We start from the raw sequence: 19,626 nt of genomic DNA, 5'->3' as shown, positions 1-19,626 counted from the left end.
TGTTTTCATTAAAAATAATTCACTTGTCTAGTAGTTCTATTTTTCCGTTAAAATTTTATTTATTGGGACTATTTGATTTTAAATAGCAAAAGCGATGCCTAAATAAGGTTTAAGGTCAACGAGTAGATATATCTGCACGCTTCTGTATATGACACCATTATGTGATGTAATAATTGTTGTTTGCTTTGAGAGAGAGTTCAGGTAATCATCCTTCTACACAAATTCTGCTTGAACATCTCGTGTTTGTCAGTCTACACTTGTAACATCTGCAAACTCGTGTTTGTCAGTCTACACTTGTACACTTGTAACACCTGCAAACTTTGAATCAATTCGATGTCTTCTTCCTTTGGTTTGATACGCCTCTGCCTTCTCTCCTTCTCTGCAAAGGAACCCAGTGACTTCTTTTTTGATGTTCTTTATCTAATATACATTGTATTCTTAAAATGCAGGCATTCATCGATGAAAGGAGGTCGCTCTAGTCAAAAGAGAGAGGTTAAGATAACAGACCAGCAGAACAACCAATTTGCATACCAAAACTTCCAAAGTCGCTCCCGTCTAGATGCCAGATTATGGCTGGAATGTCGACACTCTCTTATCAATAACATGCTTCATAAGGTGTCAGGCATGGGGTTAATCAAAGGTCAGAAGGTCATTGGTCTGCTCAGGCATCAGACCCTCAGACCTTTTAATCAAAGGTCAGAGGGTCATAGGTCTGCTCAGGCATAAGGGTCAATCAAAGGTCAGACGGTCATGTGTCTGTTTCAGCATAAGGGCGCTCAATCAAAGGTCACAGGGCTGGGTCTGCTCAGGAATGGGGCTAATCAAAGGTCACAGGGTTGTGGGTCTGCTCAAGCATGGGGCTAATTAAGGGTCAGAGGGTTGTGTGTCTGCTCAGACATGAGGCTCAATTAAAGGTCAGAGGGTTGTAAGTCTGCTCAGACATGGGGCTAATTAAAGGTCAGAGGGTTGTGGGTCTGCTCAGACATGGGGGTCAATCAAAGGTCAGAGGGTCATTAATCTGGTTTGTCCCACTTCTTCAGCTTAACTATTTTCTTAGCTTTAATGTAAAGCCATGTACATAATTTATCCTCACATTGAATTTTTCTTTTGTGAACAGAAGATCTAAAGAATCAAATAGCTTTTTCAAGTGCCCAGAGGCTCAGTTAAATGCTGCAAGGTTATATATGCGAACTATTTTTTACCAAAATATTCAACACGCAAAATGTGTCACGCTCAGGGCTGTTTTTCAATTATTTGCCAGTGGACTCGCTTGAAAATTTGTAATAACATTCGCTGCTATATTATTTTGTTTTTTAAAAGTTCTGGCTGCAATTTTTTAGTTTCCTTTTGTTAAGATGTCAGAACATACTAACCAATGACATTGCAATAAAACTTCGCATACAAAAACCCTTGAATGTGAGATGAAGATAGAGACGATACCCATAGCTCAAGGATCTCATATTTGACCCCTTAAATAACTACGTATATGAATTATTACCTCTTCTGTATTGTCCAATCCACCTTTTAATACTTTTAAATTTACTCCAAAGTAGATACACATTAAATATTTTATTGTAATGCTTCTTCATCTTTTAATAAACTCTAACACAGATATTCACAGACACGTGTATACAGTTAGTTTACTTGTGACATGGTGATTATATAAACATGGTCGGAAATATTTGACAGTGTTTATGTTATAATCACAGGCAAGATTACCAAGGTCTCCATTGAAATGAAGGACTGCAAAGAGTATATAGAAGAGGGCATCCACGAATCGGAGGTGTGCGGAGACTCGGCTATGCTGGCCCAGTTCCTCATGCTCAAGGTTAAATTCAATCACCTCGAAGGAGTAAACATGGTTGAAACATTGCCACTTCTGCAGGTAGATATTCTAATAATGATTATTTCTACTCCGGTTGTATAGTAATACTCAAGTCAACTTGCCCTTGTGGCTGAATTGGTTAGCGCACAGATTTCTCTTGTTAGGATTGTTGTCTCAGTCCCTAGTCATGATGATAGGAATAATATAATGTATTTAGTTGCTGGTTAACCGCTTATTTAAAGATTTTCAAGTCCGCTTATTTTCAAGTCTGCAGTAAGCTTTTCATATTTGACTCAAGTTGGACTATTTACCTGCAGAGTGTCCTAGAAGTGCTCAGGAGCATCTCTCGTATGTCCGTCAACGATCTGCGTCTGTTCTCCCAAGCTACAGTACTTCTCACTGACATGACCAGCCTCTCCTGTCAGCATGATAAGCAGCAGCTCTCACTGCTCTCCGACAAATATTTACTGGCCCACAAGTCCTTGCTTTCTCAAGTAATTAAACTGTTTGTCTTGTGCTATTTGTCCACCTATTGCGAGTGTAGCGAGCGTGTAGAGTCTAACTGCTCTACTCTTGTAACCAAAGTGCCCTCCTGGTGTGGTTGGGTTAAAAAGTATATCAGTTTGTTTTTGTACCATTTCCTGTCACAACTGTTTGCACTGTTCTAAATCATCTCAAAAGCCACAAGTAGTAGTGGCTCCTCTATTCTTAGAATATTTACCCAGTCTCTTCGTGGTAACATTGAACCGTTAGTGAAAATGCTTCTATTGTCACTTCTGTAGGCATATTCTGTAATCACTTGTCAAGATCTCATAAAGTATGTGCTATTATTGAAAGCTGACTTTTTATACCTTTAAATATGTGAATAAAAAATGGTGTTAGATATCGAGGCTAAGCATTGCTATCTATACGCGTAGATGGAGTTGCTCGGAGATGTCATTGTACATTATCACAAACAAGAAGACATCTGTGCTGAGATGCTGAGTACTCCGGCTAACCCGATGAGCAACCTCTATCTTCCCCAAGTTCCTTTACTTGCTCAAGTAAAGATGAGATTAGGGCATACTCTTGCCCTCAGGGCGGCAGCAAGGTAATATAATGGCGAGTGATATGGTGCACCCATCCTGTTTCATATTTGCGAACCACTTTCTGATTTGTCTATCATAAACTTAACATTTTAGTAAACTTGTTCGAGTATAAGGTATATTATGTAAATACATAGTATAATAAATTACATTAAAAGTAGTTTAAAGATAATGATGGCTAGGAGCTACTGATTTTCTTGTCACCATTTTTCAATGACACTCAGGGAAAAAATGCGTATATTTCAGTTTTCAGTGCCACGTAGTGATGATGACGACATATAAAGGTTGTTAAGTCTTTTATGCTTGAGCTGTGCAACTGTTAAAAGCTGTTTTAGGCAACTTGTCACAAAGGTTCAGCCAACTACCAAAAACGCGAATGTAAGCTATGAAAACTTGTTAGCTCTTTCTCCCCCAGTAGCTGCTAGAATAAATAGAAGACAACTCCCAACTTTTTGTTACTTTCCTGGCTATTTCTATAGTCCACTCACTAAGTAGATATTGATATTCAGTAAAGAGTGCTTGGTAAGTGAGTGATGAATCTCGCTAGCAAATGTGTGTTTGAATACTTGTATTCTAGTAGGCAGGTATTCCTAGCTGTTTATTGGACACGTTAGTAAGCTAGCTCGGGTACCTGTGACTCTAGCTGTTTATTGGACACGTTAGTAAGCTAGCCCGGGTACCTGTGACTCTAAGATGACTCGAAGAAGTCGAGTTTTCCTGAGTTCAAGAAAAACATCACACAATAATTAGCTATGATTTGAGGCAGAACTTTCCTGATCTGGAACACAACAAGAAAAGGCCCTGGTCACGCTGTATGCAGCGGAAATCATTTTATGTTACTAATTGCATTTTAATTACAGCTGCAGCTTGATCTCTCAAGTCATCTGCACTTTCTTTAACTATTAAAACTAATTGACACATCATTGGTACAAAGGTTGTATGGCAAGCAAACAGCATCTCAATGCAAACTCGCTGCAGCCTGTATTTTATGTTTCATTTGACAGCGCTGACGCCGATGAACAACTCTTCTTCTACACCAATGCTCTGAGTTTACTGACTACAGCGCTGCATATCAACAATGTGTCGACAGGCATGCAACCGCATGTCAAGGCTGAAATATACTTAGCCTTGGGTCGCATACAGCACCAGCTCTACCTTATTAGCAAATATGACTACCACGAGGCCGTTTCTACCTTGCTGCAGGCTATCTTAACATCTCGCGCTTACAATCATGATCTCGGGTAAGTAGATGTATATGTGATGTACGATGACATGAGGTAAGTATGTGTGCATAGACTGCACCTTGACCTTCAGTTAGTAACAGTATGATCAATGCACAAATCCATCTTATTTCATTTCAGGAGACCCACTATGTTTTTATTACACAGTGTCAAATAGTTGAGCGTGTGTTACAATTGCTCGCTTTGTTAAAAGTCGACAATGCAACAGCATAAATCATTGTAGAAGTATTAATGATTGTAGTTGGTTCAAAAGGTTAACTGTTCTACAAACAATGCTGTTGGATAGGTGCCTTTGTTACACTGACCTCTACAATGTATACCTTGGTGGTTGGTAAATTAACTTAATGAATAAAAGGGAATGCTAATGATTAGCATAATATTTGCATATGTTTTGCATTAATAGCTTGGAGTTAGGTTTTCCTGTGAGAGTGTTCCTTAGCAGTTTACATTTATTATTGGTCTAGTTCTTAATTGCTTGGCTTGCTATAATGCTTAAAGAAATATTGTGTAGTGTTGTATTATTTAGTGCTAGATTACTCAAAGCGGTATTAGTTAGTGCAGCATTACTTAGTTTTGCATTATTTAGTGCTGCAATACTTAGTGATGCATTACTTAGTGCTACATTACTCAGCGATGCATTACTTAATGCTGCATTACTTAGTGCTGCATTACCTAATGCTGCATGCATCAATTAGTGCCATATTATTTAGTGCTACATTGCTTAATGCTGCATTACTTAGTGTTGCATTACTTCCATTACTTGAGTTAGATAGTGCTACATTACTTAGTGCTACGTCGTTTAGTTCTTTTGTATTATAGGCTAATAAGACAGGCTTACCTGGAGATAGCCATGATCTATTTGCACACTAGTGAGCATGCCCATGTAGTGTCCTCCACTCAGGATCTCCTCAATTCTGATAACCCCACATCGGAACGGGAGGATAGCTTTTCCATTGCTGATGATAACCTTTCTCTATCGAGTGCCACGACTGTTCAATCATCATCCAAGTCAATCAAGACCAGGCGTAAGGTTTGTGACCAATTTTTTAAATTCTTATAAAATAAAATCTTTCTTGAAATTCATAAATTTTCAGGTGAACTAAAGAGGTTAGAAAATTATGCCTCATTGTAAGATGGGGAAATCACCCCAGTTTTTTATGCATTTAAAAAGATGAAGCTAGTAAGTGATGCTAAGGAGAGAAGCTTTCCGATGTAAGTTGGCATAAGCTCTGTCCTACAGTAACCTAATCAACCATTTATACTCAAGAAGGTGCTAGAAGCTCTAGCAGCCAAAACTGTTCGTTCCAAATCTTTTTTCAGAGAGAAAGAGAGCTGGTGCCATTGGAAGGCATTAGCGAGACGGGTTTTGCTGGTGATGATGTAAGCGAGCTCCCTTGGTCGTTCACATTCGTGTTGTTATTATAGACTTTCCTCATCCCTTATATAACCATCTGTCTTTTCTTTGTCCTAGTTATTGAACCCTTCTATAAAACTATCCAATAATTTCTGTTTCTTTTCAGTTCATCTCTGATTGTCTCTTCATTTCCAGTAAATTATGTTAATGTTGTGTTCAATTTTCCAAGCATGTCCGCAGTGGCCTGCACTTGTGTTTATTATTTTCACCCGTTGTGTGTTGAAGTACATTATTGCTTTTTTACAGCTTAGCGAAAGCAGGAACTTTGTGCATCAAAGTTCTTGTTCTGTCACACGTTATAGCGCGTGTGACCTACATGCTGAGCATGTAAGTCAGCTCAACCAATTAAGCAGTTTCCTGTTCTGTTACGGATTACTCAATGGTTATTGTAGCCGTATCTGTTGCAATAACATTTCTCTTTGGTATTTAACAGGACAAGCAGCAGGCTTCTAGCAAAGATCGTAGTTATCGTCGCAAGGTGAAGGGTGTTGTTGTCAGTGAACCGGACAAAGAAAAGCTTGCCGCTTATGTTGCGATCAAGTGCGCCGCACAAGCTGCCTCGTGTCAGCTAGCTCTAGCGCAAATCGTCGGTGATCACGCCAGCACTAAAGAGCCACTGCAGCAGGCTGCCTGGGTAAATTTACCTCAATTCATGGCATTGGACTTGGTGGGTGACTATGTGATTGGCAAACAGCGACATGTGTACAAAGGTAAGTACATGTAGGACAGTTTATTTAACATTTATCTTTTAAAATCACTTTCATCAGCGTCATATCAGGCTTGTGCAAGTTAAACATCAATTCAGAGTGCTTCTCCCGCTCTCTCCGTTCATATATGATTACATCAATTCAGAGTGCTTCTCCCGCTCTCTTCGTTCATATATGATTACGCATTAAAGAGAATAGACTTTTAATACAGAATTGAGACAAAGCTGTACAAGCCCAAAAATCTCTATAAATTCTAAATAAATCTCTCAACTCTCAGATGAATTGCATTTGTTCGCTCTGCCAAGGTCAGCAATGCAACAGCATCAATCATTGTAGTAGTATAAAGTTAATGGTTACAAATGGTTAATGTTTAAATGTTGTACAACAAGCAATTCTGTTTGACAGGTGTTTTTGTCATGCTGACTTCTGCAATATAACTAGATAGTTAGAAATTAACCTAATGTATAAAAAGGAATGCTATCCAAAATAAAAATGTATACAAAAAAACAACTAATAAGTGGTCTAACTAATATAATAATATTGGAATTGAAAGCACTAAACATGTAAAAATCAAGCTTGATGATTGATATGAGTATTGTTAAAATGAAAGTTGGTCAGGTATAAGCTCTGTGACAACAGCTATGCATATCTATTACAAAAGATTTCTAGTTATGAAAACAAAAATATAATGTAGAAATGTTAAAAATGGTACGGCTGTATGGGGAATGCTATTATTAGTCAAAAAATAGTAGGTGTAGTTTGAGTTTAGTTTTTAAAGATTGCAGAGAAAGAGTTCTTAAACTAGTGCAGAGGCTATTAAATGAATTTAGCAGGTTATTGTTGAGTTTTTGTGGTTTATGGCATTAGGTAACATAAATCTGGTCTTGGTTCTGTGATCATGGTTTATGGTTTGAAAGTTATAGCTGAAATATTTAGGGCAGTTATTGTTGAGTAGAGAGAATGAGCAGTGGGACAGGTAAAGTACTGTGACAACTTAGGTAAGGGAAGAACACCGGTAGTGTTTGTTATTAAAGTGGTAGGTGGTAAGTGATGGTTTTTATGTAGTATTTTTTCCTTTTCCGTACGCATTTTAGGAGATCAACTTTTGCTAAATATCCAATGAAATGTCTACTCTACATGTTATTTTTTAATCTTAAAATGAAATCTATAATGGTTTCTCACTATTATCAACCACTAAAAATCATTTAATGTTTTAGTTTAACTACAGAGATGCGATAAACTAAAAAATTCTCTAACTGTTTGCTTCAGATTGGGTGGAGGAGCAGATGGCCCCGCTTGTAGAAAGCATGGAACCCAAGAAGTTGAGGACATATGAGGATGTCCTCTGTGATGCTCAGGAAGAGGCTATTGATCTAAACTGGATACATTGTCTTGGTTGGTTTAACTCTTTGTTGTGTGTGTTCACTGTCTATATTCATCATCATGTCTATGATGCTCTCTATGAATCTATCTGTAGTAACTCTCTCTGATTTCATTTGGTAGCAGTTTTATGAGTCAATTTATAGCAGCCCTCTATGAATCCATTTATAGCAGCTCTATGAATCCAATTCTAGCAGCTCTTTATGAATCCATTTGTGGTAGCTCTATGAATCCATTTATGGCAGCTCTTTATGAGTCCAATTTTAGCAGCTCTTTATGAATCCATTTGTGGTAGCTCTTTGATTCCATTTGTAGTAGCTCTATGAATCAATTTGTAGCAGCTTTCTATGAATCCATTTGTAACAGCTTTATGGATCCATTTGTAGCAGCTCTATGAATCCATTTGTAGCAGCTCTATGAATCCATTTGTAGCAGCTCTATGAATCCATTTGTAACAGCTCTCTATGAATCCATTTGTAACAACTCTCTATAAATCCATTTGTAGCAGTTCTATGAATCCATTTGTAGCAGCTCTATAAATCTATTTGTAGTAGCTCTATGGATCCATTTGTAGCAGATCTCTGTTAATCTATTTGTGACACATCTCTGTTAATCTATTTGTAGCAGCTCTCTTTGAATCCATTTGTAGCAGATCTCTGTTAATCTATTTGTAGCTTGTGTTGGTTTGCTTGCAAAAACACTGACTGATATATTTACAACAAACTTGTATGTAACCACAAGAGGAAATTGAATAAGAGTCAGTATAGCAATTTCATTTACCATCTCAATATGTGTTTCAGGATACCAGAGCATATTGCATCGGATGGTTAGCCATTCAAGTCTGACTCTTATTAGGGATAATGATGAGGGAACCCAGAGTCAAGGCTGTTGTGTCAGATATACACTTGATTCTCTCATGTTTGCTCAGAGAATTGCTGCTAGTCATGCTTTCTTCAGCGAGCATTTATCTGTAAGTGTACTATTGATAGGTGGTAGTAGTATACATGTATGTATCTGTAAGTGTACTAGTTGACAGGTAGTAGTGTACATGTATGTATCTGGAAGTGTACTAGTTGATAGGTAGTAGTATACATGTATGTATGTATCTGTAAGTGTACTAGTTGACAGGTAGTAGTATACTTGTATGTATCTGTAAGTGTACTAGCTGATAGGTAGTAGAATACATGTATGTATCTGTAAGTGTATTAATTGATAGGTGGTAGTATACTTGTATATATCTGTAAGTGTACTAATTGATAGGTGGTAGTATACATGTATGTTTCTGTAAGTGTACTAATTGATAGGTAGTAGTATACTTGTATGTATCTGTAAGTGTACTAATTGATAGGTAGTGGTATACATGTATGTATCTGTAAGTGTACTAATTGATAGGTAGTGGTATACATGTATGTATCTGTAAGTGTACTAATTGATAGGTAGTAGTACACATGTATGTATCTGTAAGTGTACTAATTGATAGGTAGTAGTATACTTGTATGTATCTGTAAGTGTACTAGTTGATAGGTAACAACACAAGTGTATGACTCTCCATCAATCTTAAATGTGCATTATAATAGCTATTAAACTGATGTATATGTTATGTTACGTCAGGTATTACAAAACTTGAGGTTTGCATTTATGTTACAACTACAGTATATATGTAGTTGTAGTGTTAGTACCATTTGAGAAAGCAGATAATTGTTTGCATTTTCTTACCGTAAGCGATAAGGAATGCACAGTTTATTGCGAAGGCAAAAGTCCTTTCACAGAAATCAAATCGTGACCTTGAAGGTCACTTTTTCAATTTTTAGCTGCTTGCTTGTTATTATATATTCCCTATTTTTTATTTTATGTCAACACAATTTTGAAATGTACTATGTTAACTTAGAAAGTAGTGGCTACAGTAGAATATTAGATTAACCACGGTTGGAGTTGTAGAGTAGACTTAGATATTAGATTAATCACAGTTGGAGCTGTAGAGCAGACTTGGATATTAGATTAACCACAGTTGGAGCTGTAGAGCAGACTTAGATATTAAATTAACCACGGTTGGAGCTGTAGAGTAGACTTAAATATCAGATTAACCGCAGTTGGAGCTGTAGAGTAGACTTAAATATTAGATTAACTACAGATGGAGCTGTAGAGTAGACTTAGATATTAGATTAACTACAGTTGGAGCTGTAGAGTAGACTTCAATATTAGATTAATCACAGTTGGAGCTGTAGAGTAGACTTAGATATTAGATTAACTACAGATGGAGCTGTAGAGTAGACTTAGATATTAGATTAACTACAGTTGGAGCTGTAGAGTAGACTTCAATATTAGATTAATCACAGTTGGAGCTGTAGAATAGACTTAGATATTAGATTAACTACAGATGGAGCTGTAGAGTAGACTTAGATATTAGATTAACTACAGTTGGAGCTGTAGAGTAGACTTTAATCTTAGATTAACCACAGTTGGAGCTGTAGAGTAGACTTAGATAATAGATTAACTACAGTTGGAGCTGTAGAGTAGACTTTAATCTTAGATTAACCACAGTTGGAGCTGTAGAGTAGACTTAGATAATAAATTAACTACAGTTGGAGCTGTAGACTAGACTTAGATATTAAATGTTCAAATGGCAGTTCTACTCACACCTTATTACTACAAATTTATGTGATCTAAAAAGTAATTCTTGTGAGTTGAGGATTTCCGTTTTTGCTAAGTTTATATTCTTGATTTGAGTTTCCTTTATTACAGCTAAAGTACAATTCCTTACCATTCCCTCTGTACGATTCCTTACCATTCCCTCTGTACAATTCCTTACCATACCCTCTGTACAATTTCTTTGCTATATCCTCTGTACAATTCCTTACCATACACTCTGTACTATTCCTTACCATACCCTCTGTAAAATTTCTTTGCTTTATCCTCTGTACAATTCCTTACCATACACTCTGTACAATTCCTTACCATACCCTCTATACAATTCCTTACCATACACTCTGTACTATTCCTTACCATGCCCTCTGTACAATTTCTTTGCTTTATCCTCTGTACAATTCGTTACCATACCCTCTGTACAATTCCTTACCATACATTCTGTGCAATTCCTTACCATACCCTCTGTACAATTTCTTTGCTATATCCTCTGTACAATTCGTTACCATACCCTCTGTACAATTTCTTTGCTATATCCTCTGTACAATTCCTTGCCATACACTCTGTACAATTCCTTACCATACCCTCTATACAATTCCTTACCATACACTCTGTACTATTCCTTACCATGCCCTCTGTACAATTTCTTTGCTTTATCCTCTGTACAATTCGTTACCATACCCTCTGTACAATTCCTTACCATACATTCTGTGCAATTCCTTACCATACCCTCTGTACAATTCGTTACCATACCCTCTGTACAATTTCTTTGCTATATCCTCTGAACAATTCCTTACCATACACTCTGTACAATTCCTTACCATACCCTCTGTACAATTCATTACCATACCCTCTGTACTATTTCTTTGCTATATCCTCTGTACAATTCCTTACCATACACTCTGTACAATTCCTTACCATACACTCTGTACAATTCCTTACCATACACTCTGTACAATTCCTTACCATACCCTCTGTACAATTTCTTTGCTATATCCTCTGTACAATTCCTTACCATACACTCTGTACAATTCCTTACCATACACTCTGTACAATTCCTTACCATACACTCTGTACAATTCCTTACCATACCCTCTGTACAATTCATTACCATACCCTCTGTACAATTTCTTTGCTATATCCTCTGTACAATTCCTTACCATACACTCTGTACAATTCCTTACCATACACTCTGTACAATTCCTTACCATACACTCTGTACAATTCCTTACCATACCCTCTGTACAATTTCTTTGCTATATCCTCTGTACAATTCCTTACCATACACTCTGTACAATTCCTTACCATACACTCTGTACAATTCCTTACCATACACTCTGTACAATTCCTTACCATACCCTCTGTACAATTCTTTACCATACACTCTGTACAATTCCTTACCATACCCTCTGTACTATTTCTTACCATACACTCTGTACTATTTCTTACCATACACTCTGTACTATTTCTTTGCTATAACTTACACACAACTATTTTCCCATACTTTCAGTGTTACTGTTTCCACAGCTAGTTCATGGAATTTCGATTTGTAGTTCTACAGTGAAAACTGTGTGGCAATCAGTCCGCCACGACTGTTGGACTTGAGCGCTAACTCTGCCGACCCACAGATCATCAATCCTCCAATACAAATCATTTCTTGTGATTATTTGGCCAATATGTCTGCCGAGACGAGTTCAGAAATAATCAGCCTTCCTCCTCTATCAGGTTTGTGCAGCGAAGATTTTCTAGTGTGACTATTTCATTTTACGATGATGTAGATTTTTATGGTGTGTCAAGTTGTCATGGTTTGTCAGGTTTTCAAAGTTTGTCAAGTTTTTAAGTATGTCAATGTATGTCATGTTGTCTAGGTATATCACTTTGTCAAGGTATCTGGTTGTCAAGATGGTTTATGTTAATCAACTTTTACGAAGTGTGAATAAGAATTAAAGATTCTAAAGCAAAAAGAGAAATATGAAATGTTTGTATAGGCTTACAGCTGGTGGCATTGGAATACACTTCAGGTAGTCAACTTCAGGTCACTCTTTCCATGTTTAGACGGTGGTAACTTGCCGAGCAAGGGAGCTCTTAGTGTGACAAGTAACACGGACTCAGAGTCAACAGTTGGGATGGCAGGAGAGCCGGAGTTGACATTCCAGTGGTACATACCATTACTGCAGCTGAACGGCAGTAGCCAACTGTCACAGTAAGTCTGTCACTGACAAACAAGTTCTTGGTTTTAAAAGGAAATAATATTATTTTCATTATATTCTAAATATGTCTATGTTTAATTATTGTCGTAGATCTAAACGTAATTATAAACATTCCAGGTTTGTGCATCTGATTTACTCTGGTGTTCGCAAAGACCCAGCTGATAAGAAAATGTTCAAATCATTTGCTGGACAGCTCAGATTACAAACTGAAGAAATTGTACAGCTGCATAAGAGGTATGTGTGGATGTGGTGGATGAGGTATTTAGGTGCTTATCAGCTGGAATTTTTGAGTGGAGAGTAAAGCTAACTTGTGTAGCCAGATTTGGCTTAGGCGTACTGGGTATTAGCTGCTATCATTAGGAGGTTGGGGATGGGAATGCCTCCCATAGCTTTATCTAAGAAATTATCAACAAGATTTGTAAAATGCATCTAGGGTAATATATAATTTACATATTTCCAAACATTTGCTATTTCGGTCATAAAACAACATTTGCTAGTTTGTTCATAAAACAACATTTGCTAGTTTGATCATAAAACAACATTTGCTAGTTTGATCATAAAACAACATTTGCTACTTTGATCATAAAACAACATTTGCTAGTTTGATCATAAAACAACATTTGCTAGTTTGGTCATAAAACAACATTGGCTAATTTGGTCGTAAAACATTTGCTAGTTTGGCCATAAACCAACATTTTCTAGTTTGGCCATAAACCTAGTTCTCTATGCGTTTTCTCCTAGTTTATTTCTAATGGCCCCACATCTCTACTCAGCCTTCAACTTTGAGAATCAATCTCGAACTGTCTATATATTTGTACATTTGTATATTGGATTGTAGCCTGGTACACTTAGTCCAGAAAGGAGAAATCGCTTTAGTAGACCCATCCCTCCCTCCAATGACCAAAAAACCAGCAACGGTTGCGAGCACACCTGCACCAACAAAAAGTTCAAGGGTTAAGGCAAAGGGCAAACCAATCTCACCGAAGCTGAAAAAAGACGAGGCTATTGAGGTAAGAATTTCATGTTAGGTTGCTTATGAAATCTTTACTATAATAGATGCCATGTCTTTCATCTATCTGTATGAAGTGGATGGTGGTTGGAAAAATATTGTACCATTCGGGATTTGAACACTCAACCTTCTTTATGTCAACCCAATGCACTACCACTTGAGCTGATAATTCCCTTAGATGAATTCTAGAGTAGTGTTAACATTCTAATTAGTTAACATTTTAATTCCTAAGTGTAAAACTTATTCTCTGTGCTTTATTGGCAGACCTGATGATCTCTCTAAGATGTCAAAGCGGTTAAGAACACAAAAATCAGTTTAAAACTACTTAAACCGAGTTTAGTTCTAATGTTAATATGATCTTTTCTAAACTACTGATATTCTGTTTTTGATATCCATATGCATGATAAAAGTCTTATTTATTTTGTCCCCTTGACTTAAATTTAGGTTGTAAGTAATGTAATATTACACTTACTTGTTTGTGTGTCTTATATTCCAGTAATCAGCATCCCACATAGTTACAAAGCTGGCTTGAACGCGCTTAAAAACATTTCTATTGCAGGCAACATTGCGGGGGTGCATGAACAACATTTACAAATTGTTTGGTTTGGAGTGGCCGACTCTTCAGGAGATACTTTTAGCTAATGCTGAACAAGAGCAAGCGGCGTCAGCGGGAGCAGCAGCCGTTGACAAACCGTCAACCCCTAAATTAGAGAAAGAAAAATCTGTTTTGGAAAAAGGAAACACAGAGATGAATGCAGAAGAAGTGAAGGTAACACACTCCACTATAATAGCAGAAATACTCACATTGAGGTCATGACGAGATGAAACTTTTAGGAGACTGTACTAGTAAAGTATTAGCTTATGTGGAATTAATATTTAGCAAAATCTATTAACTGTGCAATGAACTAGTAGGAAAAATCAACACCGGGTCCTTCTCACCGGGAGAGAAGCATGTTCATTGGTGCCATTAATTTGCCAAGCAGTTCTAGGTTTGTACCTTGTAAGGTAAATGCGAGGTAATACGCTTACTAAAAGATTACATGAGAGGTAACTACTAATAGAGCTACAACTGCTGAAGCTGGTTGAGTTTAGAGTATTTCTATATAATATTTATAGTATAGAATAATACGGTATAATTCATCTTCTGCACCGCTGCTGCTATAGTAGCAACAAAAGTCAGCAGAACACCTTTGTGTGCCCTACGAAGCAGTCACTGCATCATCAGTCAGTTAATTGTAGATACCGTTTGAGATGACTCGAGGAAGTTTCAAACTATTAGAGAGGATGTTCAACCTGACCTACGGGCACACACTTACTCATAGCAAACTGCTGACTTGGCTGCAGCCAGTTATACATGAACAGTTAGAGAAATGAACCAGTCTTATTCGATCTGATGCACAGAGGCTAACCTAAGCTCAAATGATTCTTGGCCAGACAAGAGCTTCATCGAAAGAATATCACAGACAGTAAACTGTAATTGCGAGTCTTTCATGACCTTTGACCCTTGTTCAAACAAGCGCTTTTACGTATTCATGTTTTACTTGTTAAAGTAATGTTTTTAATAGAACAATATTAGTTGGAAGCTGATATACGCCGTAGGTTGTTACGTCTTGTTCGATTTTGCTCATGGAAACAATGCATATTGTTTGCTCTGTCGGCCTCACCGATGATATTTTGATTACTAATTTATTAATAAATTTTGAAATACTGCCTGGCAGCACTGTATGAGAGTTTAGCCACGACACTTAAAATAGTTATATTGAGAGCCCGGTGCATATCTGATGACAGTCTATGGAAGTGCTGTGTGGTAATGTTTCTGAAACGGTGTCTCTGTGGCATGGAACTAAAGCATATTTGGGAACAATGCTAATACATACAAACACTTCTTTAGTTGATAAACTTAGACAGAGCTGTCTTAGGGAGAATAGATTTGTACAGTTTCCGTTTTTACACAACTGTTTTTACCTTGCCACTTTAATTCTACATGACTAAGTTTATAAAACAATTACAGGCGAACTATTTACACACATTTTAACCGAGAGAAAGCGTAATACTGTAGTTTAAATTTAGTTATTTTAGTAAAGCTGTTTGGCTAAATTCATAGATTTGGTTACAATTTAGTTGACATGTTTAACCTTAAACCGAAGTTGTATCTTCACACACATGAAAAGATTAAATGAAAATGGTATGCTGCCGGCGACAGTGACATTAGTAGTTGGCAGCGACTGCATGCTGTCAGACAGTACTTCAGATAGTGAATCGTGTAGGTATAGTTTGCTAGTTAGACTGTGATAATTAGACTGTGATAATACCGAACCACTAAGTCAGAATAGTTTGCTAACTTTATATTTATAATCGCCTATTATTATACCAATATCCCTAATCCCAATCCTAATTCCACTAATTTCAACCTATTATATCTGTATTATTTACTGATTATATCTTTAAAATCCTACATTATTGCTAGTCATAGGGGACTGGAGATTGCTCAGAATTGTGGACTATAAACAGGACTAGTCTAAAAATAGAGCTGGTTTATCAATAGAAAGGGTTCATTTATAGAACATTGCATCAGAAGGGACAACTTCGGTATTAAAGAAACAACTCCAGAAAGCAATTTTTATAATGCAAGAAAGTTGGCATTTTGTAAAAGAAAATGTACTTTGTGAAATGAATTTGAAAAGACTTAAAGAAAACTTTCTGTATAATAAATAAGAATGAACCACGATTAGGTATTACAGACCATAAGGGGATATTCCTACTTTATAGATCAACACGAAAACACTCACTCAACTGAACATAATGTGTGCCTTTCAATGTAGAAGGCGGATCTTATTCTATTGCTAGAATAAATTATTTTAACCTGCCAACAGACACTAGAGTGTAATATTCATATGAAACATTATTTGAAAACAACAAAATGAGACATTTTAAGAAAACATTGCTTGCATCAAGATTTCTATTGATTTTAACTTTGAAGCATCAGGAGCTGCTTTATATGATGAGAGAGGTTGATACAGTTTGTTTGAATAGGCTGTCCTACGCCCGTACTACAGTTCTAGCAATGGGACAACAAACCCTGTGACTGAATTAGATCTAAAGGTAAAGTGATGTATAGTAGAACTTGCTATAACTTTGTTAGTATGTAAGTAGGATGTAAGGTCTTTGTCCTGGACAAGGTTTTTCACCTTAGCGATTTTGGTAGAGAAGGTCATAATATGTCCAAAAAAGTCAAACGTGTCTAAAAAGGTAAATTTCAAAATATTGAAAGGGATTTTGAACAATGATGAATGACAAAATAGGTGTGTCTGGACACGGTGCCTGTGTTTTCACTTGCAAATTGACAAGACCGGGAGTGTTGCTAACACTTGCCGTTTCCCCTCTCGCTTCTCTCTCACAGTTGATCGATCATTTGACAATGACTGTCTGATGGTTTAGTCTTTATCACTGACTTCCATGCAGATATGTTTTCTACCTCCTTTTGCCTTCTGTTTGTGTCTAGTTCCCTCAACTTTATGTTAAACTTAGCTACATCTTTCTATCTCAGTCTGAGTCTGCTCTGGTTCCTCTTTTTCTCATAGAATTATGAATATAATAGCTGTACTGGCAATCACTCATGACCAATCTTGTGCACATGTCGCAGCCATTTTAAGCCTTTTTATCATAAGAATGTCCACCGTGGATAGGAGGGTAGGGACTTTTAGGATTTTGGTGTTCTTGATCTTATCATTCTAGATGAGATTCATTATGCTTTGAAGTTGTCTCATCATGACTATTTGCAGTCTCTTAACTTGCTTTGTGGTACACCGTCCAGGTCTCAGCTCAGTATAATAGGGCTGTTAGGATTAAAGCTCTGTATAACTTACACTTATCTTGGATGGTGACATGTTTGTTCCTCCACAAACCATTCTGAAGTTTCCCAAAGGAAGAACTGGCAGTTCAAATTCTGTTACTAAGCTCTTTATCAATTGCTGGATACGGTACCACTCAGTTATTTATAATTGGTACAGTGGGTGTGGTATTGCTGGATACGGTACCACTCAGGTATTTATAATTGGTACAGTGGGTGTAGTATTGCTGGATACGGTACCACTCAGTTATTTATAATTGGTACAGTGGGTGTGGTATTGCTGGATACGGTACCACTCAGGTATTTATAATTGATACAGTGGGTGTGGTATTGCTGGATACGGTACCACTCAGGTATTTATAATTGGTACAGCGGGTGTGGTATTGCTGGTTACGGTACCACTCAGTTATTTATAATTGGTACAGTGGGTGTGGTATTGCTGGTTACGGTACCACTCAGTTATTTATAATTGGTACAGTGGGTGTGGTATTGCTGGATACGGTACCACTCAGTTATTTATAATTGGTACAGTGGGTGTGGTATTGCTGGATACGGTACCACTCAGGTATTTATAATTGATACAGTGGGTGTGGTATTGCTGGATATGGTACCACTCAGTTATTTATAATTGGTACAGTGGGTGTAGTATTGCTGGATACGGTACCACTCAGGTATTTATAATTGGTACAGTGGGTGTGGTATTGCTGGTTACGGTACCACTCAGTTATTTATAATTGGTACAGTGGGTGTGGTATTGCTGGATACGGTACCACTCAGGTATTTATAATTGGTACAGTGGGTGTGGTATTGCTGGTTACGGTACCACTCAGTTATTTATAATTGGTACAGTGGGTGTGGTATTGCTGGATACGGTACCACTCAGGTATTTATAATTGGTACAGTGGGTGTGGTATTGCTGGATACGGTACCACTCAGTTATTTATAATTGGTACAGTGGGTGTGGTATTGCTGGATACGGTACCACTCAGGTATTTATAATTGATACAGTGGGTGTGGTATTGCTGGTTACGGTACCACTCAGTTATTTATAATTGGTACAGTGGGTGTAGTATTGCTGGATACGGTACCACTCAGGTATTTATAATTGATACAGTGGGTGTGGTATTGCTGGATACGGTACCACTCAGGTATTTATAATTGATACAGTGGGTGTGGTATTGCTGGATACGGTACCACTCAAGTATTTATAATTGGTACAGTGGGTGTGGTATTGCTGGATACGGTACCACTCAGGTATTTATAATTGGTACAGTGGGTGTGGTATTGCTGGTTACGGTACCACTCAGTTATTTATAATTGGTACAGTGGGTGTGGTATTGCTGGTTACGGTACCACTCAGTTATTTATAATTGGTACAGTGGGTGTGGTATTGCTGGATACGGTACCACTCAGGTATTTATAATTGGTACAGTGGGTGTGGTATTGCTGGTTACGGTACCACTCAGTTATTTATAATTGGTACAGTGGGTGTGGTATTGCTGGATACGGTACCACTCAGTTATTTATAATTGGTACAGTGGGTGTGGTATTGCTGGATACGGTACCACTCAGGTATTTATAATTGGTACAGTGGGTGTGGTATTGCTGGTTACGGTACCACTCAGTTATTTATAATTGGTACAGTGGGTGTAGTATTGCTGGATACGGTACCACTCAGGTATTTATAATTGATACAGTGGGTGTGGTATTGCTGGATACGGTACCACTCAGTTATTTATAATTGGTACAGTGGGTGTGGTATTGCTGGATACGGTACCACTCAGTTATTTATAATTGGTACAGTGGGTGTGGTATTGCTGGATACGGTACCACTCAGGTATTTATAATTGGTACAGTGGGTGTGGTATTGCTGGATACGGTACCACTCAGGTATTTATAATTGGTACAGTGGGTGTGGTATTGCTGGATACAGTACCACTCAGGTATTTATAATTGGTACAGCGGGTGTGGTATTGCTGGATACGGTACCACTCAGTTATTTATAATTGGTACAGTGGGTGTGGTATTGCTGGATACGGTACCACTCAGGTATTTATAATTGATACAGTGGGTGTGGTATTGCTGGATACGGTACCACTCAGGTATTTATAATTGGTACAGTGGGTGTGGTATTGCTGGATACGGTACCACTCAGGTATTTATAATTGGTACAGTGGGTGTGGTATTGCTGGATACGGTACCACTCAGGTATTTATAATTGATACAGTGGGTGTGGTATTGCTGGTTACGGTACCACTCAGT

At 37.5% G+C, this 19,626-nt stretch overlaps 1 protein-coding gene across 1 annotated transcript in view; it reads left to right on the top strand.

Annotated features, from left to right (window-relative positions):
- LOC137386756 (cilia- and flagella-associated protein 54-like) overlaps positions 1-15,210 on the top strand; it is a 64,248-nt gene extending 49,038 nt beyond the window's left edge. Inside the window, exons 45-59 of the mRNA XM_068072891.1 lie at positions 450-640; positions 1,710-1,885; positions 2,143-2,319; positions 2,743-2,915; positions 3,915-4,151; positions 4,971-5,181; positions 6,005-6,275; positions 7,542-7,667; positions 8,453-8,622; positions 11,849-12,020; positions 12,351-12,498; positions 12,623-12,739; positions 13,344-13,515; positions 14,074-14,283; positions 14,754-15,210. Coding sequence (XP_067928992.1) covers positions 450-640; positions 1,710-1,885; positions 2,143-2,319; positions 2,743-2,915; positions 3,915-4,151; positions 4,971-5,181; positions 6,005-6,275; positions 7,542-7,667; positions 8,453-8,622; positions 11,849-12,020; positions 12,351-12,498; positions 12,623-12,739; positions 13,344-13,515; positions 14,074-14,283; positions 14,754-14,888 — 2,686 coding nt within the window. The 3' untranslated portion in view covers positions 14,889-15,210. The remainder of the gene's footprint in view (positions 1-449; positions 641-1,709; positions 1,886-2,142; positions 2,320-2,742; positions 2,916-3,914; positions 4,152-4,970; positions 5,182-6,004; positions 6,276-7,541; positions 7,668-8,452; positions 8,623-11,848; positions 12,021-12,350; positions 12,499-12,622; positions 12,740-13,343; positions 13,516-14,073; positions 14,284-14,753) is intronic.
- The last annotated feature ends 4,416 nt before the right edge of the window (positions 15,211-19,626 follow it).

Source organism: Watersipora subatra, chromosome 1 (genome assembly GCF_963576615.1).
Source record: "Watersipora subatra chromosome 1, tzWatSuba1.1, whole genome shotgun sequence".
NCBI lineage: Eukaryota > Metazoa > Bryozoa > Gymnolaemata > Cheilostomatida > Watersiporidae > Watersipora > Watersipora subatra.
Note: the sequence above shows the minus strand (reverse complement) of the source record. Positions and strands in the feature narration are given on the sequence as shown.